This window comes from Mytilus edulis, chromosome 10, assembly GCF_963676685.1.
Source record: "Mytilus edulis chromosome 10, xbMytEdul2.2, whole genome shotgun sequence".
Classification (NCBI taxonomy): domain Eukaryota; kingdom Metazoa; phylum Mollusca; class Bivalvia; order Mytilida; family Mytilidae; genus Mytilus; species Mytilus edulis.
The window spans coordinates 37,791,557-37,818,642 of NC_092353.1; the positions used below are offsets into that span (position 1 = coordinate 37,791,557).

A 27,086-nucleotide genomic window follows, 5' to 3' on the forward strand; every position below is an offset into this window, starting at 1 on the left:
CAAATTCTCAACGGATATCCGAATGTCTAAAGTCGAACTGGCAATTGAGACTTTGCACGAGCATCGCCTTACCTTGACAAAGGCTAAATCTACAAAAACGAGGACATCTAAGGGCAAGACCACCTCGCACAGTGGGAGCTCACACGTCTCTGACATGTCGAGCCTAGCAAGGAGAAAACGTGCCAAGGCAGAGTCAGCTAGATCAAAGATAGCCTTTGCCGAACAAGAAGCTGCCCTTCTAAAGCAGGAAGCCGTATTGCAGGAACAGACCCTATACAGACAAACATAAATCAAAGCCGAAATAGAACAAGTAGCCATCCTTGCAAAACGGGAGGCCGTTTGCAGGAAAACTCAAATGAAACAGGAAGCCACACGTGCGGTCCGAGAAAAAGCCGAACTTAAGGCCGCTAGGAACATTCTCGAAGCAAAAAAGGAAGCGGCTCTCGTTTTCGTTTTTCGTGTTGACTGTTTAATATTAACTTACAAATTTTAAATACAAGGCAACAAAAAAAAGCAATCTCACGAGGTCAAAATTATGTTGTTTCGTACAGGGAAAAATATACCGTGTACATAGTTCATGTTTGCTGCTGAGAGCCAAAGGTGTTTTTTGTCAATTATGGAGTAACAGGAAGGATCATTCATTTATCCAAAAGTACGGACAGATTAACAAATAATATTCCAGGGTTTAATACTAGATTTGAATCTGATTTACATATTGTGAACGTTCTCTAAAATGATAGCCAAGTTGGTTGCATTATGAAAAAGAACAAAATTATGTTTTTTGCATGCAAACTTTATTCTAAATTTTATTTGTGACACCCGTTAACTATAATAACTTTTAACTATAACTCAGTTAAATAAAGGAAAACGTTATAATACAATATATGTTCCTACTGCAACCGAACCCTTGTCTGCGAACTCTATAAGAATTTCGTATAAATAAAAAGAAATATGACTATATTCAATAAAACAATAACCCAACAAGACATTAAAACATCAATTTTTCTATTTCAAATATGTTTATGAAATTCGAATAAACGAACAATTTAGACTCTTGGAAAGACACAAAAATACATTTAAGGCATAATCCATAAATTCTGATTTACGAGAAGACTTTAATAATGGGTAAAGAAGCAACTCTTTCAGATTGGAACTGTTTCATCATTTTAATTTATGTTTTCAAATTCATTAGATTACCTTTTCATATCTGTTCAAATAAATGTTATCTTTTTTTCTGATATCAGTATTTATCGCTATTTTACAGATTTTTCCGTTTATCTTACTGAATGATAATTTCTTTTCTCTGCACAGTAGAGTGATGTGAAAAATTATCGCTAGAACCTAAGGTTGCACGTGCCCTTGTCAATGAAATTAACAATGTCGTCGTAGGTAAAATAGCGATCGGCAGATTATCGTTATTCAGCTCAACTCGTACTGGCTCAAACGAAAAAATCTCGTTCAGATTATTAACGATAATCTATAAGTAATAAATAATAAACAGATTCAAGATACCAAGTTATGAGTTTTTAAGCTAGACTCCTATTGACGGCGTTGAGCAGCTGTCAAAATAACTTTTCATAGTATCCAAACCATCTTGACGTTTTGTTCGAATTCTGAAAAAGTGCATTTATTTAGTTTCGGTTTGTATTTGAAAATTTTAAGTTTATAAAATGACTAAAGCTTAAAAAAAATGTTAGCAATAAATATCATTCAAGAGTATACAAATATATGAATTATATCATAAAATTCCATCTGCAATTCAAACCTTTTTATAAATAAAAAGCGATACCTTTATCTTTTTTCACACCTACGAGGTCCAATTTGTTAGCCGGCATGATTTGAAAACGAAGGGTTAATGAATTCAACTTTATTTATAACTAATATTCGACAATGTTGTAGATTAAACATAACACCATTCCAGTCACTTTTATTTTCCAGATAATTGATATTTTCAATTATTAACAAGTTTTGATTCGAGTCTAATGCCGATATCAAGAGTATATGTCACATGTAGTTTCCGTTTGAATTGTGTATGTATGAATGGTATGTATCTTCATCGTTTAATAGATGCACAGCCATAGGTTATGATGTAAATTAGGATATTGAACAAACTGTACCGTTACAGATTAAATTTTCCTACACAGTTCAAAAGCCTGGCAAACTCTTACTTCCAGAGAGTTAACATTTCATAACCAAAAATAACTGCAAAACAATAAAATAAACAAACATACAATCACCTAATTTGATCATCCTCAAATGTAACAAAAGAATACTATCAGATAACGAATAAAAAAAACTAAAATGAGGACTTGCCGTAGGTATTTTGATTTAGTCACAGGCCTATGTTACCGCTTGTGTCAATACACTAAAGTTCATCCAGATATTAGAAGCTCATATTCTTATTTGCTGTGTCTTTAACACGATTTCGAATGTCATTTTTCGTCTTTATGAGGTCATAAATTAAGACAATTTCGACAACAGCAGCTAGACACATTCCTCCTATGAAAAATGCAAGTGAGTAACCATAGTAGAAATCTAATCCTGATGTGATGTCATCCACATTCCTCACATATAAAACAACTCCTATGAGAATAAACACCACTGAAAGAGACATATTGATTTTATTAACATGGTTAGAGAGACATAGAAAAATTTCACAAATTTAAAATTACATTTTTATTGTTTTTTTTTTTTTTTTTTTTTTTTAATCCATTTAACATTAACGGATACGATAATAATGGATATTAGATTTATACATTGACTTTTTTTACCCCTTTTTTGTAAATGACAAACATTTTTTTTTAAATAAGTTTGTTTGTTGTAATTTTGTCTAGTTAATATATCAAGTACTGTTGTCTGCAGTTTGTCTCTTTTGTTTAGAAATAATTGTTAAAATATTGTCTCTAAAAACAAATTAAATGCGTTTTACTTATGAAATTATATTTCTATATGATATATTGATATTAAATGTATTTCAACAAGAATATGTTGAACGTATTATATTAGTCCAATTCAAAATGCAGGAAATGGCAGATATGATTTAATTTTCATACTTAAACTTGGAATGGCAATTGTCTGTTCTATGGTCGGTTTGTTGTCTCTTTGACACATTCCCCATTTGCACTCTCGATTTTATTTACTCATCACAGATTTTTTGCGGATTATTGACAAGAAATGTATGTTAAAATTACTCTTATACATAAAACACTTTAAAGAAAAGTATTAAGACAAAGGTTAAAAAAAACATTACTAAAAGAGGTTGGTCCAGCATTGTGAAATGTTTGCAGATTCCAAAATATAGACTTACCTGCTGAGAATACACCCACGATTGTAGCAATTTGCAATATTTTGTGTTCACGCAGCTTTAATAATCTTAATGCAATACAAGCTGTCGATGTTAAGATAGCAACTAGCCCAAAGATACACATTACTTGACAAATTCGAAACCAATCTGGAAGAACAAGTATAATATAAAAAAGTCTTTTTGCTTTTTTGATTTATTCCATGGCAATTTTCTGAAATTTATTCAACTTTATTATCTTTCACAACTTAGTCTAGGAAGTCTGTGGATAGTAGGAGCTTTGTTGGAAAGTATTATCCTGTAAAAACTAAGGTTGTGAGTATCAAACCGACACTTGGCAGGTACATTCGACCCCAATCGTAATTGGCTAAGTTTTCTTACCGAAGGTTTGTGGATCCCTCCGGGCACTCCAATTTCCGCCAATCATAAACACTGACCGCCATGATATAGCTCAACAATCAATCAATTAATTAATGAATTAAGTTGGATAGTTTTCTCATTGGCAATCAATTATTAATCTTATTTTGTGGATATTACCATTACAGTTTTAAAGAACAGTAACAGAAAAATCAACACTTGTCTACATTGTTGTATATTGTTTCATGATTCTTCACATGCTGTTGTTTATATTTTTCGTTTTCCTTTAAAGTGAACAATCCAAGTACAACAACCAAATTAAGTGTAAATAGACATGTTAAACTTTAAATGTGAGGACTGTGTCGAAACACAAAAGAGATTACCTGTGTATACATTGAATATTCTTTAAAAACTGCATTGATACTTTTGGAGGCAATTCCGCCGTATGGAACGAATATTCAGAAACATTTTTACCATAAGAAATATAAGAAATAGATATTAATAAATTCCATAATATTTTTAAGAAACTCTAATGCAAAAGATTGGGGGGGACGTCATGTAAATGCAACGGAGACACGGGGTACATGCGTGTGTAAATATTTTGGGCGAGCCCTTGCAAAATTGATAGAAGTTGCAAATAATCTTAAGTATTATAATCTGCTTTACAAATACCTGTTCGTGAATATATGTAACGGTCATTTTTATATAGGTATGAAAAGCACACAAAGAAGTGTATGTATTTTGATCCAGTTGTTTGCCACCTAAATTTTTATCTGACGGGGTCTGCTTTAAAACACATAGACATGAGTTTTATACAATTTCAACTAGAATCATGTTGCATTCTAGTTTAGAAAATTTATACTCCGGTCACATAGCTTCGAGGGCATGACTTTTCTTCCTTTATTTCCTTCCACCTTTATCTTAATTTAGTTTCAGCTCAATTTGTATTTTCTTTATAAGGTGTTTGTGATTGATTGATTATTGGTTGCATAACGTTCAATGGCAAATATTTAATGCCTGTTTAGAACGATAAGAGGTTTGTGTAAAATATAACTTACTACTCATCAGTTGAACATTCCAGCAGAGTTTCAAAAGCATTACATAATGACTTTGCATTTACACCTTAACACCACCTTATGCAGATATTTTGTATTTTACAAATTCCTGGTAAGTTTGGTTGAAATTCGCTAACCGTTTCATAAGAAAATGACAATAGGAAAATTAACACCGATGGCCGATGGGTCTTTCCTCTATATAAGCTAACAATGCTAGGGGTTTCCTGAAATAATAATTATGGCGTTTTTATAGATGTGTACTAACCAGTTGGTGTTTTTTTTAGGGAGAGGGAGGGGGATAGGATTAGATTTGAAAAAGGCATCAACTAAGAGCTAAACAACGAGCAGAAAGAAGAAAATGTAAAAAAAAAAAGAATTTCCGTATATCAGAGTGGCGGGTATATGTCGAACACGATATAAGGCGCTTCAAAACTTTCAGAGTCAATGGAAGCTTATGGAGACACCCGAGAGAAGAAATCAATCAGACAATAGAGCGTAGTATGGGATTCATAAAGCCATACATTAAACTTTTTCATGAACTGTAATACAACAATACAATTATTATCTAACTGGCTTACTATCTATATATAATCAATCTAGAATCGAATGAACTTGTATAACTCTCAGCCTCCCTTTTTCTATCCCATCCACTATTGCACGCGTACAACTTTCAAGTCGTATGATAGTCAACAATATCACAAAAGCAAATGTCATAATATTAGGATGTTACGTAAATGTGATTTGAATTCACCAAGACGCACAGGATTTAATTTTTATCTATAATCAATGTTTTGACACCGTCCCCAAATTTAAAGTGTAATTTGTCAACCTCAGCGACGAGAATATACCTTTTCGTAACATGTCTAATAAGAATCAAAGATTTAAACAATCTTATTACCACCAGTCGCGGCATTGTAATAAAAAACAAAAAAATTATCACCCAAGTCTAGTTTTTATAATAGATCCTGTCAGTGGGTTCGTGTTGCTGTCTTAAGATTTCTGTGTTGTGGCTTGTTGATCGCTGTGTGTCTTTGTGTTGTTTTTTCGGGTTTTTTTTGCATGGTGTTGTCCGTTTATTTGAAATATTTTATTATATATTCCTTTGATATCTACTACTAATCTTTTAATTATGATGTTCATTATTTACTATGTATCAGTTATAAGAGTAACGTACCGTTTTCTGCATAGGTTGATGTGTTATAGCATATTTTTCCATAAGTGGAAGACGAACATCGTTTCCATAATCCGCTGTTGCTGATAAAAGTTAAACTTTCAATCTTAATGAGGTAAGGAGTGGCAATTCCAATCATATAACATACGGAAGCTATGCTTATTATCAGAAGAGACGGTCCTAATCTTTCGCAAAATCCATCCGCCATCTTTAGTAGAAAAAGACAATCCTCAAGGAATATATACGTCAAAAAGCTATAATCGAACAACAGAAAACTTTTTCAACTTCTATGAGTCAAATTTATTCTGAAAAACAAAGTATACCTATTTGTCCTGAATAGCGAAACTTACTTTACCACATTTAAAAAAAAATCATCATTACTGCAAATCAATTATTTAGAAAAGAGTCTTTATTCTAATGGGTAGTCTGATTGTAACCCTATATGCCGATTGTTTTTCGTAGTCATATACATCATAATCTTGTCAATTTCTTTCCTTTCACGTTCATGTAATGATTTATGATGCACAAGAAATACAGCGAGTGTGTGCATGTCCTATATTTTAGTGAATTCGACATCAAGGATACTACGGAAACTAGAAGGTACGTTTCTTCTCTAGATATCTAAATTGTATTGTTGTCTAATCTATATTTTTTACAGATTCAATTTAATTCCCAGTCGTAATATTTTATCTCATTTATATTCACGTACCGAAAAAATGCACATAATAGGTGATGCGTCCACTGATTATGCCCTTGATATCGCTCCGTTCGAAATTCATGCGTTTCCATCAGTCTGATCCCAATAAAGATGTCTAGTGTTTCTAAAAGAATACGAGTGAAACCTTGGAAAAATCATAAAGGTATATGATGAATGGCGTATTCACCATTTCTGTCAGACTGTTTAAATGTTGCGGGGGAAAGTAGGGATCACATACAACAAAATTTTAATAGTGTCTCAAATGAGAATTGATAAATTTCAATAAAATATTCTACGAAAATTATATTTTGTTGCCGGCAGAGAGGTGTTGTTTCAGGATCAGAAACAACACATTAATAGTAAGGCTATGAAGGAGTGGAATTATCAAATTGGAGCTATAAAAAAAAATAGATATGACCGATGTCGATGATAAACTGGAAAGAGTAAGATTCTGAAAGAAACGAACCTACAGGGAGACACCTTACCTAGTATGCATCTAGTGAGATATACAAAAATGTCGGAATGAATAAGAAAATAAAACTATGAAATCAAAATGTTTTAAACTGTGAACATCACAGAGCACATTAGATCGAAGTGTTTAGTAAAAGTTGGTAAGATGGGCGTATGCTCATTAGGTTATTCACGTAAATAATTTGAACTAATCTATTATCTGTTACGTAAATATTTTACCGTGTTGTCTGTAACACTAAGAAATATTCCGCAATTTCATATCAAAATCCACGTCAATTTTTTTCTTAAAAAAATGTGTTTTCTCCCTAGTGATAAATGATGAAGCATAGAGATTTTACAATAAATGAACCTTATGCTAAAACTCCTTATGATCGGGTAGCCAGTCTTACGTTTTATTACATGCGCAACAAGACAAAAAAATGGAGAAAATGTTATGGTGGGACATCCAACGAAAATGACGAAAATGAAACACCCATTGACGAACAACGGTCTACGACACATTACACAACTCAACAAAAGGAACCATGAAATATCCCGGGTGATTGTTTTAGCTCTGAAACGGTAGATATAGCTTGATCCACTCTTGACGTGACGACGTACGTATACGAATCATCTGATTTAATATTTACATTGTACACCCGTAACACGAAGGATGCCATATTTTGACCAATATCGATTAGAGTTCTAATGCATATGAAAGGTGGTTTGTTTCGTGTTTTTTATAGTTTTGTTTGTCTTTTGGACGTTTTCCTTATTGAAATTGCGTGGGTTGTTTTTGTTTTATAATTATAAGCTTGACTGTCCCTTTAGTATCTTTAGTCTTTCTTTTACATAATTTTCATGGCAGTCAAATCTTATAAGTAAGTCTTTCATTAGAAGACATTTTTTTGTGGGAATTAAATCTTCCGTTTGATGACTTTGTTTTGTGGTAATTCAAAACAGAAAATGACGAGAACACGTTATATATAAGTGGTATGCGTCCAAAGCGTTTTATTTGATTTTCCCTTCATCCTAAAGGATAAAAACTTATAAATCATAAATCAAAGCCAAGGACGTATAAAAATATAAACACCTGAATTAATATCTGACATAAAAGGGACCAAAAACAATAGCCAAATGCATCTAAGGACATATTTGCCTTAGGAAGATGAACGCTTGGTTTCTTAATATATTTTTTTAGTTAATAAACAGAAAATTTCAAAAAGCTTCGTAAATTTCAAGAACTATCAACATTTATATTAAACAGTACCTTAGTTTAAACATATAAAACAGTACCTTACCAGCTTATCTATTAAATCTATTGTATAAAAAAGTGTCACAGAAAGATTCATTCGTCAAGTATTTATGGCAGATATTTTGAAATATTTATGAACTCATCTAAAGGTAATTCGAGATTAAGATAGATAACCAGTTGAACAAGATTTTAAACACATAGTTTTACATATCAAGGTTCTATTAACTATTTTTTTTCTGAAGAATGGATTCCTATTTGTTATACTGTACTCTTTTTAATTTTTCTGGCAATACACGTTTAAGATAAAAGAAACAGTTTTACATGTCAGTACATTCTTTTGTTATTAAATTGATACAATTGGAAACCGGAGACGCAATACTTGAAGAAAAATCCGCGTATTTATTATTATGGATAATATATAACATTCCTAATGTCAAAATGTTCAACTGACCTACCTGATTATTGCAGTTTACAACTTTTACCAAATCATATTTCGAATAGTTTCAAGACTTTAAGTGTTCCTGTTTGTTTCTATTAATCATGTGTTATGAAAAGTATGAAAATATCATGTCATTTTTCTTATTCCTTTCAATGATTTCTTTGTTGAATTTTATTTGTTCGAAGTAACCCGATCACTAGTATTTATACATTGAGGTCATTCAAGCTTAATATTCATACAGTTGCACCAAAGCAAAAAAAAAAAACTATTGTTCGATCATACTGTACACTTGTTGTTAACAAAACGTCGTAAAGAATTACAAAGTCAAGACATGAAAGCTATACAGGGACACAAATGGACAAAACAATGATCAGACTAAGTTGAAGCGCCTTGAACTACACATACAACTTTATGAATTTCATTGAATGGCTTCATAATGTACACGGCCAACTCATAATTTACAAAACGTCACATGTGTCTGAGCAGAAAGTTGGTGAACCAGGCCTAGGGTTATGTTTAAAAACGTCTCATCCTTTATCTGTAATGCTCATCTAAAGATACCAAGACCATGTAGAGAAATATTCCATATAAACGTCAAAAATAATACATGATGGTCTTTAAATATAGATTCTAGGTACTAATGTTTGTTTATCATCCTAGTTACGTGTCATAGTGATATTTTTATTTGTCTTTGTACATTATTTACCTATACTGTTAAGTCCATTGTTGGTAATTTACATGCCCAATGTTCAAGATGATCATTCATTGCATTCTTATCTTTTATTTTTGCTTTGTACTTTTTTTTTTATCATAGCAGATTTTATACAGAAAACCATCTTATGATGCACAAAAATAGGGTATACATAATATAAAAAAAACGAAAGAAAAATCTAGAAATTCAACAGACTATAAATAACAATAATACGGAATGTTTATCCCACCAAAAACAGACGCATTACTGAACAGCAACAGGATAGATTTGACCTTCATAGCTAGTAATATTTAACAAACAAGAAGCATGTAAAGGAAAATATATAAACTTGATAGCTATATAACCAATATAACTGGGGAAATACTGTGGTTAAGTACCATTTCGTATCAAAACCTATTGTTGGAACCCATCCCTTAAAAATTGTTGATTCATTATAAGGAAAGTAAAATAAATAGAAATAGAAGTATAATGTTTATTAGAAACATAGACGTCACTGCATATGCGCTTATATCTAGCAAACTGAGATATTTAGGCTTTACACAAAGTCAATTTCAATGAAATAATGCCATCAAAGTATTACAAATGCGTTCCGACTGTAACAAATGTTTAAAAAAGTTCTTATTAAATAAGTGTCAAGACATATACATGTAGATGAATGTAGAAAGAATTTTGTTGGTTAATCGTTATAGAATAACCGTTTCACAAATTATATCGGATATGTTTCTTACGTCGTAATTACAATTGCCTTCCCTTTTTATGGATTTGACCTACCGGATGAGACTATTTAGTGGGTTTGTATTAATATGAGCAACACGATTTTGACGGTTTCTCTGGTATTGTTCGTCCACTTTTTCTTTTGCTAGTGTTATATATTATCAAATGTTTAAAAAGCCACATTTCCTTGAATGTCAAATTGTCACTGTTGATAGTAATGATTTCTCGTTTCCTATATTGGATACCCATCCATGACACAAACACCGAATGCTCACAACTGAAACCCCACAATAAGTAAAGGAACAGGTTTGTTTTTGCTGACATAACTTTTGCTTGACTTTATTTGTTTTACGTAGTTTTCCCTTAATTTTGTTAAAAGATTTTTTTTTATCACAGCTTTTTATATGACAATTATCCTCTCACAAAGTAATTCAAGATTACTTCGTATTGCAGTTTAATCATTCACTTCACACTTAATTAATTCAGGACAAATCATAATTCGTCTTTCATAAAAATATGGTGTGAGAGAAGACAAGTTACGCATTTGTTTTGACATGACATATCATTGATTTGTTCTTTTTCTACAGGTGATTCAATGTTGAATTCTTCCCAAAACTAAGGCTGTTTACCCCAGGATAAAGATTACCGTAGTTTTCTTAGCCTTTCTACTCGGTCAATATCTCTTATTGCGGGATAAATTGTACTCAACTAGGTAATGTGTAAAATATATGTACAGCGATACTGAAGGTGTTGCACATTGGGAATTGCTTCTGATTATTGTAATTGAAAAATATAATCAGATTCTTGATTCGCAGTTTGACCTACTGAGTTATTCTGGATAAAATTACAAATACTAACACGTTTTATTGAGAATAAATTAATATAGCAATATGAAATAAACAAACGCATTTCTTTCAGGAACAATCAAAAATACAAAGTTTATCAAAGAGGGACGAAAGATACCAAAGGGAAAGTCAAACTCATAAATCGAAAATAAACTGATAACGACTGGCTTAAAATGAAAGAAGACAAACAGACAAACAATAGAACACATGACACAAAATAGAAAACTGAAGAATAAGTAACACGAAACCCACCAAAAACTAGGGGTGATCCCAGGTGCTCATCAAGATGAGTATACAAAAAGATCACAAAATAATATTTGTAAACATCAGAACTATGAAACATGTAGGTCAATATTCGAAATGCGCCTAAAATATGATATGTTCACAAAAATCTCTGTGCAGTGATAATCGACATCGTGCAAGAATTTGATTTAATGTAACACGTCATATTAGCTCATAGACATACTGTTGTCATATGACCGTGACGTCATTAATTGAAAATGGAGTACTCAGTCTATTCAAAATAACCTAAAAACTTGAAAAATGTGTGTCACACTTTTGAATAACCCGCCAGGAAAGGGGGACTTTTCGACCTTCAACATAGAGGATTACAAACAAAGGTGACTCTGGCTTTACTGGCTGTTAAGTTGTGTAATGTTTCCTAAAGACCTTAAGACAAAATAGGAAGTCACGTCGAAACATTGCAAATTTCCAGTTTTTCTCCAGTTTATAACATGTAAGATGTAGTTTTTATTCACAACTTTTTGGAATTTTGGATCTTCAATGCTCTTCAATTTTGTACTTGTTTGGCTTTATAAATATTTTGATATGAGCGTCACTGATGAGTCTTATGTAGACGAAACGCGCGTCTGGCGTACTAAATTATAATCCTGATACCTTTGATAACTATTATAGGCATACTGTGTGGTATAGTATTTAGTTTCTACTTGCATTTGCTCTTAACTTGTGAGTCATAACACTAGATTTATAATGACAAACATCTATGTTTTTTCATAAAAACATGTATTTGGTGGCATTTCTCTCGAATTCATTAACGTCATGATCGTAATATATTCTTTTTTACATCCTTTTTTTTCAATTATGAAACAAGTATTATAATTAAAAACCATAAACCTTGAATAAAGAGCTTAGTGTATCATTAACGATACCAATGTTGATGCTTCAAAAGTGCATGTTTATGTTTCTTCATTGTGCTGTAGGTAAAAATATTTCAATTTCGCAACATCGACTACAAAAGTTGAATGTAAAACCTTTAAAGAGTTCCGTTAAACGTATGCCAATAAGGTACTTATTATAGCCTGTCCTTCTGTAAAGGTGTGATACCACCAATTAAAAGTCCCATCTGTTCAACCAAATTTTGCAATTTTCACAGCTTTCTAAATATTTTACCTTAAGTTTAACTTCATAGAAACTAGGTATAGCCTGAATTGTACAGGTGTCACCTTTCTGCATGCCAATTTTCAACATACATTCAAAATCATATAAGAAAGAAGAGAGCTCCCGAAATGAGGTACCACTAAAAATAACCCCTGGTTTTCTGGAAATCTTAAATTAGTATACCATGGAGCGCATTAATCCTCAATTTTAAATGCAAACTCCTAGACAGGTAAAATTTGGCTCAAAATGGTCTTAATATATTTCTCTTTCAACAAAAGTTTCATTTCTGCAAATTTGTCGGTTAGTTTAGGTGAACAATGACATCAAATGCACTATTTTTTGTCCGAGTAGGCCTACTTTCACATACGTTCTAAATTTGAGGGAGTAATTGGTGGTATGACACCTAAAGAGACAAAAAAGTTGATTAGAAATCTTTTGTTTTGCTTTATTCTTAATCCTTAGTCAATTTGAAGTTAAAAACAGCCTTTCTGAGCATAATGCGACTTATATTAAAAATTTCACAGCTCAATTTAAACTGACTGTAATGTATGAATTTGATAGAAAATACTTAACAATTTCATTTTGGGCTACAGGAACATAAAGTTTCAACATCAAGATCAATTTTTGCTGATTTTTACTTGTTTGTTCTACTACTTAAAAGACTTTCAATAATTTTGCAATGCATTTAGTAAAAAATCCATGGTATTGAAGTGTCAAGGAATATTGACCCCCCCCCCTTTTTTTTCATCTTGTGTCAGTAAAGTACTAAAAATTGATCAAAAGTGCAGTCATGGTCATTTAACTGTTTTTATTTACAACAGTTAATAAAATTTAAGATATAAAAATTCCATTTGGAATAATAAATGGTATTTTTGTGAGTTTCTGCAGTGTTTACATTAGGCTATGCTATCTGCCAAGTACATAGTATGACGCATTGATATAAGGGGTAAAAATCAAATAATTTCATTAAATCTGCATGACAAAATTTGTTTGGGGGTAGCAAATAACCTATGTTATAATGTTTAACACCACAGAAACAACTGTCTGTGCATTTGTAACAATTTAGGACATTTTTTTTAATATAAAAGCATATTGTCAGGGTGAGAAAAGCTAAATATAGCACAAACTCAAGTTTTAGGCTTTAAATTTGTAATATGTGACATTTTGCCCCCAAAAAGATTGAAATGTGGCTACTATTACTTCAAATGATCAGTTAAGGCCAAAAAAATCAATTGTTTTCTGAATTTGATGTTTCACCGCATTTCGCTTAAAGGTGTCATACCACCAATTAAAAGTCCCTATCTGTTCAACCAAATTTTGCAATTTTCACAGCTTTCTAAATATTTTACCTTAAGTTTAACTTCATAGAAACTAGGTATAGCCTAAATTGTACAGGTGTCACCTTTCTGTTCAAAATCATATAAGAAAGAAGAGAGCTCCCGAAAGGAGGTACCACTAAAAATAACCCCTGGTTTTCTGGAAATCTTAAATTATACTTAGTATACCATGGAGCGCATTAATCCTCAATTTTAAATGCAAACTCCTAGACAGGTAAAATTTGGCTCAAAATGGTCTTAATATATTTCTCTTTCAACAAAAGTTTCATTTCTGCAAATTTGTCGGTTAGTTTAGGTGAACAATGACATCAAATGCACTATTTTTTGTCCGAGTAGACCTACTTTCACATACGTTCTAAATTTGAGGGAATAATTGGCGGTATGACACCTAAAGCAGACCGGAATAGCGACATAATTTAGGACAGAAAAAGAGATAGGTAAAAATAGGCAAAAAATCGTGTACGCTTGTAACACTTTTCCGTCCTTTTTCATACAAAATAGTTCTAATGGTACCATAGTTAATTTATATCAAGAAATAAACATACTGTTTCAACGTTATTTTAACGTTATAACATCTATTCAAATATTGAGATTTTTTCAAAATTCTATATTTTGTAAATTATATTAGTAGAATATCAATGAAGAAAGTATAGCAGAAAATTCGTGATAACTAGTATTCGTTTTTTTTTTATACTTCTATTGATGTTTTATTTTCATGAAACAAAACTGAAAACAATATGAGCATTGAAATTGCCAACATATTGTCAATCATCTAAATATGAAACCTGAAATACTAATAGATAATTACATTCAACGAATGCAATTTCAAGTTCACGATGATTTTTCAGGTTTTAGGGTTTCTCAATGTTTGCCTTTTGTCCTTGTTTCTTTTCGACGTCGACTCGACTTCGAATGTTATTTTTTGTCATACAAAGGTCAACAAGCAAGATGAAGTCGACCAAAATAGCAAAACACATTCCTGTTGCGCAGAATCCAAATGAGTAACCATATTCGAAGTATTGTTTTGCTGTGATTTCATCTGTATTCCTCGAATATACAGCAAGGCCTATCAGAATAAACACCACTGAAAGAGAGAAATAAATCATATTAGATTTTTGTAGGGCTAGGACGAACTTTTCATCAGATTTTGGCACATCCTTTTGAAGGTTTGGGTCCTCAATGCTTTTCCATAAACTCATTATAGATATCAGGAAAAATATTTTACATATACGCTAGATGCGCGTTTCGTCTACAAAAGACTCATCAGTGACGCTCGATTCAAAAAATGTTAAAAGGCCAAATATAGTACGGTGTTTAAGAGCATTGAGGACCAAAAATTCTTAGGTCAATAAATTATTGAAGTGTTTATCAACAAATATTTTGCGCTCGATCTTTTCAATTCAATTTTATGGACAAACGAGCCGAAATGCATATGATTTTTTTTTGGACCACTTGATAGATATAAACCTATGGTTTCAGGAAAGGTATCACTGTAATTGATTGAAATTTTCCTTTGGACCAAACTTTGGAGACTTCTTTGACATGTTCACCCCCTTTTTTGCAATATTTTGTATAAAAGAAATGCAGATTGTTGCCATGGTTACACCCAAAAGGAATTATATTTCACCATTATGACCATTAGAAATCAAATCTATGGAAGATTCTCTTTCTATTAATATATACATGCATAACACTGTGTATTGTTACCTTATGTAGACGAAACGCGCGTCTGGCGTACTATAACATAAGCCTGATACCTTTGCTAGCTATTATCAAATAATTGTATTGGTTCCTTCCTGAATTGTAGGTTCATCGACAAATGTACCAAGTATCTATGTATACAATGGCGACGAGTTTTCCTGTCCTCTAAGTGAGAACTACGCCTAATCGTTTCACAATTAAAATAACAAGAACAAGGTAGCTGCATAATTTTTGCATTTTCATCATTTAAATCGCGGTTCTGACTTGATAACATGGATCAAAAACCTTATGAAATTCGTTTATATTTTTGTATCTTTTGCATCCACAATATAATAGTGTTCATGCTAAATGTTGAACTACGTTTTACTGCTTCATATGGTGTTCTTTCGTTTTCATCTGTTATATATCATCAATGTTTTACGCTCTTTTACTAAAACAAACCAGACAAACAGAAAAAAAACAATAGAACACAATAGAAAGCAATACACAACATATAAAACTAAAGACTAAGCAACAGGAACCCCACCAAAAACTTGGGGTAGTCTCAGATGCTCCGGAAGGGTAAGCAGATCCTGATTCACATTTGACAACTTAAAGCATTTGTTTTCACGTATATTGATATTTCATTTTCAAATATAACTATAAATTATCAAACAAACTAATGGGCGTCAAAATAGTGAAAGTACATTCAAAAAGGAATAAAAATATCTATAACGACCATTTAATGTATTTAATAATTGCTGAAATTTTATATATCTTTAATATGTATAAACTGTTTCAATTTTGAAATTACAATGTTCGTATAACCTTTAGACCAGCTATTGAACAGAGAATGTATATACATATATTGAAGTTGTTGCGTGTTAGGTGGTATGTTTAAAACCAAACAAACACCAAAGTGTACGACAAAAACAATCATTATGGTAATCCTTTACAAAGTTTCGATATGTATAATACCTTTACCAACTTGATCTTCAAAAGTTTCATAACAAAGGTATAGGAGAAAAGTAAAATTCAAATAGCAAAAAAAAGAGGCAACAGTAGTATACTGCTGTTGAAAAACCTAAAATTTTCAAAAAGGTCACGACTGTATGATATAATGGTCAAATAGTCAATGAATAAATATGTCATTATGTTATGTATTGATATTAAATGATTCCAGTGTTATATTACAAACTTGATAATGACATTTATCGCTATTTTGTGCATTTTTCCTTTGATCTTTTTTTGTGATAATTTTTCATATCATGCTACTTGCTTGAGATGGAAAATTATCGCAAGAAACTAAGGAGACACGTGGCGTTGCTAATGAAATTGTCAACGTCATCATAGGTAAAATAGCGATAAACAGATTATCATTGGTCATCTCAACTCGATTGCTTTTCTCGCTTTCGCGGTCCCGTCTCAAGCAAGAAAATCAATCTCGTTGAGATTATCCACGGTAATCTATAAATATATCAATATTGAGAATCAAAATAATATTGTGTGAACGTATTGAGACAGACATGTACAACTCACAAGGATTCCAAAGACATTATTTGGACAAAGTGTAATATACTTTAACTTAACACTTACCTTCGCACGAAAACGTTACGTTCATTCTGTATGATATAAATGATACGTTTTGACTGAAAGGTATCATACTGTACTTCTTGCATGTAATTATTGTATGACGTAACAAATAAAGTCACAAACATACTAAAGTCCGAGGAAAATTCAAAACGAATCAATTGGCAAAATTAAAGGCTAAAACACATCAAACGAATGGTCAACAACTGTCATATTCCTGACTTGGAACAGCATTTCTTATGTAGAATGGTGCTATAAACCTGGTTTTATAGCTAGTAAAAACTCTCACTTGTATGACAATCGCATAAAATGTCATTATATTATTTAACGATGTGTGAACAAAACAAACAGACATTAAAGGTAATTATGACAAAAAAGTGGTACAGCAGTCAACATTGTGTTATTATCTTAATCACTTTAACCATGAGATAAGTTAAACATTTACCATGACACAATAACAAAATGATGGGATGATAAGGTACAGAGCCACGTCATATGCAACAAACAAACACAAAAAAGGCATTTAGACTAATCATATTATCAAAAATGAAAGACAAAAATACAAATATTATTATAGAACAATGACACAATGACGGGATGTACAGAACCACTTCATATGGATACCACCAAAACATATTTAACTTGGTTTTTCAAGACGGAAGATTATATAGACAGAAAAAGAAGTATACTTAACAACAAAATTATTTTCATCTACCTGTTTATAATATAACGGAATTTTTTCATAGTAGATGGTTTTCTAACATTGTTTAACATTTCACAGCGGTTATATACTTTTACTCTAATTATTTATCCCTTATTTTTATCAACTAATAGATGTATGTACATTGTATCACAAATCAAATTTATTCGTTCATTGTGTTAATTTATGTACCAACGTTTTTTTATTGAGTTTAGCCATTCCAATTTATATTTTATAGTGTGTCTTTCTATGTTACGATGTTATACTCTTGTTTCAGACATTGGTATAGGTTTGATATCATTTAAACGTTTAATCTCGATACAAATATTTTCACCTGTCCTTAGTCAGGAAATTGATGTTCAGTGGTTGTTTTCTGTTTATGTGGTTCACAAGTTTTTCTCGTTTCTCATTTTTTATAAAGATTTGACTGTTGGTTTTCCCGTTTAAATGGTTTTACACTAGTATTTTTGGGACACTTTAAAGTTTGCTGTTCGGTGTGAGCCTAGGCTCCGTGTTGAAGACCTACCTTGACCTATAATGGTTTACTTTTAAAAATTTGGACTTAAATGAAGAGTTGTCTCATTGGCACTCATTCCCAACCTTCCTATATATATAACAGTAAAAGTAATATTTAGAATGACAAATTAAAGAATATACGCTTCAAATATCATCGCATGTTTTTCTTGTATTAAGTTAACACGTTTTGTCTTAAGTATTCAATATAGTGTTCTTTCAAGGTAGATAGGGTGTCTTCCTCCATTTTGTATTTTGAAATACCAGAAAACAAGGTCTAGATTTTTGATAAAATGTGCAAATTTTGAAATAAGTAGGTAATTTATGAGTACGATTTTTCATTATAACATAGAATATGCCATGTTTTATCATATTTATGATTGTATTTTACCAACAAAAAAAAAACTTTTGTTTGTATCATTTTTTACCAACTTTGCCAAATAAGGGGAGACAACTCAAATGCAAAGGCAGATAATTCAGATAGTGTTACTTTTACAATAGAATGTGATAGGAATTTGCCCTTTTTATTATGTAGCAAGAAAACAAGTCCGGTGACCCCATTTTTTCTTCTTCTTGTCTGAAAGAATAATATTGGAGCTATCTTCTCATATTTTATCTCAAAATTCTATGGTGTAGTTTTAGTTTTATGACCGAAAATTGGGTTTTCCATGCACAATCTATCCAAAATATGACAATATTGCACAACCTGTAGTGTGAAAATTAGTCCGGTGACCCATTCGTTTTATTAATGTTCTTAAACAAGCAGGATATAAACTACATTTTGGCAAATTATTAAGAAATTGTATGGATTATAATTTAGACACCCCATCTACCTTAACGTGTTCGTTTATCGTCATTTTACGGGTTTATCGTTGATTTTCTTTGACCCTTCGTAACGTCAGCTTATTTTTCAATCTGTTTTGTATACCTTATCTTTGATAGTAGCAGGCATCTAGTCTTCAAGTTCGTGGTTTCTTTCCATATCATATTTAAATTTTGCCTTTAAATAGTCCGAACTTGTACGCATGTTTATCAAGATGACAATTGTTTTATTTTACAAAATTATGGTTTTCAACAACATAGCATTGAGATTGTGTGAGCAAGCAGACTGAAAAATGGAATATTTCTTGTTAATCTGTATACGTATGAAGTGTAAATTAACTCACCATAGATACCAGGTTTAAAATTTTATATTCATGCCAGACGCGCGTTTCGTCTACAAAAGACTCATCAGTGACTCTCGAATAAAAAAATGTTAAAAAGGCAAAAAAGAGTACGAAGTTGAAGAGCATTGAAGACCAAAATTCCTATAAGTTTTGCCAAATACAGCTTAGGTAATATATTCCTGAGGTAGTTATTTGATACTATTGTAACAACTTTCTAAGTAAATTAATATTTAAAGGGCAACAGGTGTAATGGCTATTGTGGTCATGCTGTGAAAACAAAGTTTGATTGAAGCACTGACCCATTTGTTCTACATTGCTATTGACTGTATCTGATTAAATTGTCATTCCATTAATATGTGTCATGTCCTTGGTACTTTAGCTTGTGATCTCTCATATCTCAAGGTTGTAAGCAACCAAGTACCAATCAGTATGTGCTCAAATCACATATTTTGACAATTATAATAATAACTATAATAATGCAATTGTACTAAGATTGTGTCATTTTTCTGAACAAAAGTGGCCCTATTACAGTGCTGACTATTCTGACAGAGTCATTACCTATTTTTCTGTTATTTCCGATTAAGTATAGTCTAGCCCAATCAAAGCTTAAACTTACCAGCAGAGAAAGTAGCCACGATAGTTGCAATTCGTAATATTTTGTTTTCAGGATGCTTAATCAACCTCAATCCAACACAAAATGTAGATGTTACGATAGCAACGAGTCCAAGTATACACATGGCTCTAACTATTATAAACCAATCTGAAAAGAATTTAACAAAATAGACATAAAAAAGTCATTGAAGGCCGTACCTTGACCTATAATGGTTCACTTTTATAAATTGTTATTTGAATGGAGAATTGTCTCATTGGCACTCATACCACATCTTCCTATATCTTATCAATGCTGGTTGATTGTTTTATAAGACAACCCGTGTGTGCTTCAATTAAAAAAGTAAGCGTCTTTAAAAGAAAACTCAAAACTCAAAAACAAAGCGGCCAATTATAAGAATATTACAGATATAAATCCACTCATCATAGATTCCAGGATAAAATTTTACATTAACGTCAGAAAGTGCGTTTCGTCAACAAAAGACTCGTCAGTGAAGCTCGAATCTAAAATAGTTTAAAATTCCAATTAAGTAAGAAGTTGAAGAGCATTGAGGACCAAAATACCTACAGGTTTTCTTAAATACAGCTAATGTAATATATTCCTGAGGTAGAAAAGCCTACATTGTATATAGTATTTCAAAACCTCAAAAGGTTTGTAAACAGATAATTTATAAGTATGACTATATCAATGATAATTCATGTCAGCACAGACGTGATGACTAATGGACTAGTGATACAATTTAAAATCAGAAATAACAAATTAATAAATGACTATTATAAGTTTATATAAAAGTAAAATAGTAAAAATTAACGAATGAAGCAACTTTTTATGTATAAAAACTTAAAACCTTCACTTGAAGCAAACTTCGTGAAGTGACCATGGTTTTGAAATAGAAATTAGTCGTTAAACTAAAAGTCCTCGAGAACAATGACTGTATAAAAAATTAGTAAAGTCATCGAATAGAAATTTTAATTTATTTTCAATTGCAAGGAAAACAAAAATATCATAAAAAATCTATATAATGATATACAATAGGATGATGAACATTTCAAGCATTTCCCTGATGAACAAAAAATATTTAATAAATCAAACCCGGCTTCCTTTAAGCATGCTAGAATTGTTGACTTCTTTTTTAAAGGTCATTAGAACTGAGGTTAGAAGTCTCGTGGCAACATGACTATTGAATATTGTATTATTGTAAATCTATCACTTTTAATTTTTATATATTGTTTTGTTTCATATTGTCTGTTTGCACTTGCCACAAACCCTGTAAATGTTCAATATCAATAAAAACATTGAAATTGAATAAAAGTTATACTACAATATGAATGTTAACTGTATATAATGTTAACCTTTAAGAAAATTGTGAAGTGACATTTTTTAAACCTCTAATTAGGTAACAACCCTTTGAATTGAGTTTCATTTTTTATTCAGTTTTTTTCATATCATATATATATATTAAACAGTACCTTAAATTCGATTATAGCCTGACGATCATGGAGTCTTCCAATCAAATCTACATCAATATGGTATTTGAATAGATGTGAATTAGTGGAGGAAAAACTTAAAAGAAGAGGAGAAACAAGTTTTCCTTTGATATCTTCCTCACTCTAAAACCACGAAAAATGAACTAAAACAAACACTTGAAAACAAGGTCTGCTTAAATCCCAGACTTGCGATTTTATGATATATGCATCGTTCGGAACACCATAAAATATGCATTTCCTTAAAACAGAATGCATTGACTTCCTTAAGAGGCTACGTCGTAACGTCGTTATGAGGACTGAACCATATCTCAAATCATCTCAGTCTATTCATATAACTTTATTATTCTGAACACTAAATTATTATTCGGAAACAGGGAATGTTTTGCCAGTTTTTCTGCAAAAGTTCATTATGACAGTAATAATAAAGGTAGGACAGGCAAATCATATATCAATCGTTGAATCGAACTCACATGAGAACTGTTACCTCCCTGGTGAATGTAAAAATGAATTGTACAATTAAATACCAGATATCAAATTCAACTTTTAAATAGTTGGTTCGTCAATGCTCTTCGTCTTAATACGTGTTTTTTTACTTTTTTACACTTGAGCGTTACTGGTAGTGGACTGAATGCGCTCACAGAATTTCATTCCTGGTAGCTATGATGAGTTTATGTAAACCGCTGGGTCGATTTAACTTATGTTAATTTCTCGTTGTTACAATGCTTTAAAATGCAATTTAAAATATTAAAATTATTCCAGCTAAAACATGTTTGTGATATGGGATAGAGAAATATGTTTTTAACAGATTACTTCCATTTGATAAAATACCATACCCTTATATTGGTCGTTTATATACATTTTGTTATATCCTATAGCTTATCTCGGTATGGTTTCAAATTGAAAGAATCTAAACGCGCGTACACTCACAAAACAAATAATAGTAAATAGTGAAAGACTTTTTGAAAGTAACCCCGTTGATAAATAAATTTAAAGAGAATTAGTCCAACATAGTTAGTCTATGTAATCAATACTTTGTATTACAAACCTTTTCCTGCATAGCTGTTTATCGTCGCACAACATGTTTCACCTAATATATTACCGCATTCTGCCCATAACCCACTGTTGGTTTTAATGATCAACACCTCAGTCGTAACGAAGTAATTAGTCGAAAACCCAATTATATAAAATATTGAAGCTGTGGCTAGTATCAAGACAGAGGCTGATAATCTGAGATCTGATCCATCTCCCATCTTTTTTTGTAAAGAAACCAAATCTGAAAAGATCAACTCGTCATCATACATCATACTATCTGTGTTCTATGTATAATTTTTAAACTGTAAATGATATAAATCTTCATGAGTTTTTTTTTTCTTTTTTTTTTGTTAATATCTTTTATCATTATATTCATGTAAAGGTAATTTTGTCAATTTGTTTCTCCCTTGGCGATTCATTTGTTTATTATTTGATCACTGCAATTAAATATATTGTGTTTATGAGAAGTTCGAACTTAATAAATTATGAAATAGTTGCAGAAGATTTAAACCCCAGGTAGTAAGTTCTACTTATTTTATCTTACCCCAAGTAGTAAGTTCTACTTATTTTATCTTACCCCGAGTAGTAAGTTCTACTTAGCAACCGTTCAATATTTATCAGATGGATGGGCCGGTGCAAAATGGGGCGGGGCAAGCACATTTTTGTGGAAATATTTGGATGGGCAAGAACATTTTTTTGAATATTTAATGGATGGGCCAGAACATATTTTATAGGAAAAATTTTGCTATCAATTTTATTGGTTTGTAGGATATTTCTTTTGCGGGGACTCAAAACATGTCTCAACAAACTGGTAGCTTGGTTCATTTCTGACAATTTTAAGGATTTAATTAAGGAATAAAAAGCTAGAAATTTCTGTTCAGACTATCTTTTAATTTATTTTGACCTTATAGAATACCAAATTGTTTAATAGTTTGGTGTATTGCGGTAAAATTTATGGATTTAAGTAATAGGTAAGAAAAAAAAGCTCAAATTTTTAGATAAGGCTAAATTCAGATAGTAAACTTTAAATTTTTTTCTAACTTTTTCAAATCAACTTAGATTTTCCTAAAACTCTACAGCTATCTCATTTATATATTGATCTTATAGAAAGCCAGGTTGCTTGGTAGTTACGTGTATTGCTGTTAAATAATTTATAGATTTAATTAATAGGTAAGAGAAAAAAAGCTCACATTTTAAGTTTAGGCTGAATCTAGATAGTCATCTTTGATTTTTTTATAACTTTTTTAAATCAACATGGACTTTCATAAAACTCTACAGCTATTTCATTTATATATTGATCTTCCAGAATGCCAGGTTGATTGGTAGTTTGGTGTATTGCTGTCATTCTTATGGATTTAATAAAAAGGTTAAAAACAAAGCTCAAATTTTCAGTTTAGGCTAAATCCAGATAGTCATCTTTAAAATTTAATAACTTTTTCAAATCAACATGGATTGTCATAAAACTTTACAGCTATTTCATTTATATATTGATCTTATAGAATGCCTAGTTGTTTGGTAGTTTGGTGTGTTGCTGTCATTTTATGGATTTAGTTAATAGGTTGAAAAAAAGCTACAATTTTAAGTTTAGACTAAGTTCAGATGGTCACCTTTCATTTTTTTTATAACTTTTTTCAAATTAACTTAGATTTTCATATAACTGTACAGCTATCTCATTTATATATTAATCTTAAAGAATACCAGGTTGTTTTATAGTTTTGTGTTAAGCTGTCAAAAACAGCTGCATCATTAAAGTCAAAAACATGTCTGCCTATATTTGCTTAAAAAGACCATATATTAAATTTCTTTTTCGAAAAGTAGAATAGATAAAGGGACATTGATATTTGAACTATAAACATGTTCTGTTATTAGGAAAATAATCAGATATTCAGTATATGATAATATGTTTACTAGTCCAAGAGTTATTGTCCCTTAATTTAAATTATTTCCTTTATTTTAAATCAATATAGTATTTGAGGCTGTACATATAAAATCAAATCTGTACATGTATATTCATACTGGTTTTGAAAATCAATAAAATGTATGGTTCTGATACACACATAGATATATACATATAGAATTAACTAGCACATTTTAAATTTTGTATAAAGTATATTCTTTGATTTCAAGACATAAAAATTAAAAAACTTAAAAATAGAAAAAGAACCTAAATCATTTTTGATTATCTTAGAGTTTTAGAGGGGCAAGGACTTTTTTATAGCTTTTTTTAGATGGGCAAGGACTTTTTTTCAGAATGTAAAAGGATGGGCAATAACTTTTTTGATGAAACAATATTAAGAATGCACCGGCCCATCCTTTTGATAAATATTGAACGGTCCCTTATTTTATCTTTCGATGAAATGTACACCCGGTAATAATGGTATCAACACTTTTAAGTATTTAGGTGAATTTGATCTCTAAATGACCCTTGTGTTTCTCCTAATAACCTTCTGATGTCGTGTTACTTTTTAATCATGACGTCAAAGTTTTGAGTTGTGATGTCATAGTATTCCGGAAGTTGTGATGCCGTAGTTTGTGCCGGAATACATTTTGTCCCTCTTTGGTTAAGGTAGCAATACACAGTTAGGAAAAAAACTTAAAATTGACACTCATAATTTTTAAACATCCTCTTTCCCCTCCTGTCTAACAAAGAAGGCTTTATATGTGTGTTATGCATGTAAATACTTATAGAAAGAGAATCTTCCATATATTTCATTTCTAATGGTCATAAGGGTGAAATATAATCCCTCTTGGGTGTAACCATGGCAACAATCTGCATTTCTTAGATACAAAATATAGCAAAAAAGGGGGGTGAACATGTCACAAAAGTCTCCAAAATTTGGTCTAAAGGAAAATTTCAATCAATTACAGTGATACCTTTCCTGAATCCATAGGTTTATATCTATCAAGTGGTCCAAAAAAAATCATATGATTTTCTGCTCGTTTTTCCATAAAATTGAATTGAAAAGATCAAGCGCAAAATCTTTGTTGATAAACACTACAATAATGTATGGACCTATGAACGGTACGGATAGGAAAATACGGACGACTGTCAATCATATAAATGGCCTATAAAACATGTTAAAAACAATCAAAATGTTCATATAAACCCCACTAAGAAGGCTATATTATTCTTCAATTATCTAAAACTCAATTATATTGTACAAAAACTTTCATATTTAAAAAATTCACAGGGGCCATAATGCGAAACTAAACTTCTAACTGTGTATTGCTACCTAACCCTCTTGCTGCAGGTGGGACACATGTCCATGGTTAAATTTATGCAAACTTCTCATCAAGGTTGTATCTCTGTCAATTAAAAGACCGAAGATTAAACAGTGTAATGTTTTTCTCCAATGTGTCCCAAATGTAACGGTCATTATGTCGTAACGTTACGTCATATATCGAATGACGTCGTTGTTTTGACATGTTACGTCACAGACGTCGAGCTGTCGTATTTTCCGGCATTTGAAATGCAACCTTGATAAGCGGTCGGCAGCAAGAGGGTTAAAAGAATGGCCGAAAATTTTGCATAAATAAGGCAACAGTAGTATACCGCTGTTCAAAACTCATAAATCCATGGACAAAAAACAAAATCGGGATAACAATCTAAAACCGAGGGAAACGCATTAAATATAAGAGGAGAACAACGACATAACACTAAAATGTAACACACATAGACAAAATCCCACGAGAATAATATATATAACATCAAAACCAAATACATGAATTTGGGATAGACAAGTACCGTGACACGTCTTATCGCAATGTGAATTTACACTCAAAAATAAGAGTAACATTGCATAAAAGTGTAAACACGTCTATCTTCAATTCTGTATCATGTTTCGTATCATCAAAATTAAAACCACAAGAAATTGTTACAAACAGCAAACTCTACTGTGAATGCTCTTCTAAAATACAACGTATGTTATTTTCTATTAAATGCAACATAGATATAGATGTATACTTTGAGTCAAGTTTTTGAATTTCATAGGACGGATAATATCGAACCTAGAGAATTGCCAAATTGCTTACCTTATTACAGTTTTCAGTTTTTGGAGTTTCCAATTTTGGTATAAAAGGTAATATTCCAAATGATTTAAAGTTTCCCTATTTGGTTTTTTTAATAATATTCATACACATGATGGAACAATAATAATGTCAACTTTAATTTTCCTTTCAGTAATTTCTTTGTTCATTGGTGTTTGTTCGAAGTAATCGAATATCTTGTATTTATGAACACACATTTGGGTCAATCGGACTTACTAATTAAACAGTTGCACTGAAGATTAAAACTATAGGGGTACTAGGTTTCGTATAAAAAAAAAAACTAAATATAAATAGCCATTGAGGGATATCCCCTTTTATTTACATAGTTGGTGAAAATGTTACAATTTCTATTTGTATTTGTTAATTAGAATTGGTTAGTTAACTTTCAATTTAAAAATGTTGAAAAATCATAATGATTTTAAAATGAAAAAAGACAACACTGTAGACCTTGTTGTTGTTGTTTTTTTATTTTGTTTTGGCGTAGGTAAAATTAAAAGCTCTTACAGGCGAATGTATCCTAGGTGATATTA

At 31.2% G+C, this 27,086-nt stretch overlaps 2 protein-coding genes across 5 annotated transcripts; both read right to left on the minus strand.

The window, feature by feature from the left end:
- Positions 1 to 441: 441 nt before the first annotated feature.
- LOC139491081 (uncharacterized) lies at positions 442 to 8,902 on the minus strand. Of its 4 annotated transcripts, none has more exons than XR_011656458.1 (5): positions 8,742 to 8,902; positions 5,888 to 6,113; positions 3,308 to 3,451; positions 1,812 to 2,601; positions 442 to 1,234 (listed from the first exon to the last, which is right to left on the minus strand). XR_011656458.1 is itself a non-coding variant. In XM_071278390.1 (4 exons), the coding sequence occupies exons 2-4, from the start codon at positions 6,090 to 6,092 to the stop codon at positions 2,384 to 2,386; spliced, it is 567 nt and encodes a 188-aa protein (XP_071134491.1). In that variant the 5' UTR covers positions 6,093 to 6,113; positions 8,742 to 8,899; the 3' UTR covers positions 778 to 2,383. The 4 variants fall into 4 exon arrangements, 2 of the variants coding, with proteins under 2 accessions (XP_071134491.1, XP_071134492.1); XR_011656459.1 differs by having other exon boundaries at positions 776 to 1,234; positions 8,738 to 8,885; XM_071278390.1 differs by having other exon boundaries at positions 778 to 2,601; positions 8,742 to 8,899.
- A 5,509-nt stretch (positions 8,903 to 14,411) lies between these two features.
- LOC139491083 (uncharacterized) lies at positions 14,412 to 26,642 on the minus strand. The gene is made up of 4 exons (XM_071278392.1): positions 26,542 to 26,642; positions 22,523 to 22,750; positions 19,997 to 20,140; positions 14,412 to 14,815 (listed from the first exon to the last, which is right to left on the minus strand). The coding sequence occupies exons 2-4, from the start codon at positions 22,725 to 22,727 to the stop codon at positions 14,583 to 14,585; spliced, it is 582 nt and encodes a 193-aa protein (XP_071134493.1). The 5' UTR covers positions 22,728 to 22,750; positions 26,542 to 26,642; the 3' UTR covers positions 14,412 to 14,582.
- Positions 26,643 to 27,086: the final 444 nt, after the last annotated feature.

What these genes read in the sequence shown, in the direction of transcription:
- LOC139491081 (XM_071278390.1), bottom strand. Translation starts at nt 6,092, where the DNA reads ATGGCGGATGGATTTTGCGAAAGATTAGGACCGTCTCTTCTGATAATA. An exon ending in ATCAACCTATGCAGAAAACG is followed by an intron (nt 3,452 to 5,887) that starts GTACGTTACTCT and finishes TTGTTCTTCCAG; the next exon opens with ATTGGTTTCGAATTTGTCAA. An exon ending in CGTGGGTGTATTCTCAGCAG is followed by an intron (nt 2,602 to 3,307) that starts GTAAGTCTATAT and finishes TGTCTCTTTCAG; the next exon opens with TGGTGTTTATTCTCATAGGA.
- LOC139491083 (XM_071278392.1), bottom strand. Translation starts at nt 22,727, where the DNA reads ATGGGAGATGGATCAGATCTCAGATTATCAGCCTCTGTCTTGATACTA. An exon ending in AAACAGCTATGCAGGAAAAG is followed by an intron (nt 20,141 to 22,522) that starts GTTTGTAATACA and finishes AATTCTTTTCAG; the next exon opens with ATTGGTTTATAATAGTTAGA. An exon ending in CGTGGCTACTTTCTCTGCTG is followed by an intron (nt 14,816 to 19,996) that starts GTAAGTTTAAGC and finishes TCTCTCTTTCAG; the next exon opens with TGGTGTTTATTCTGATAGGC.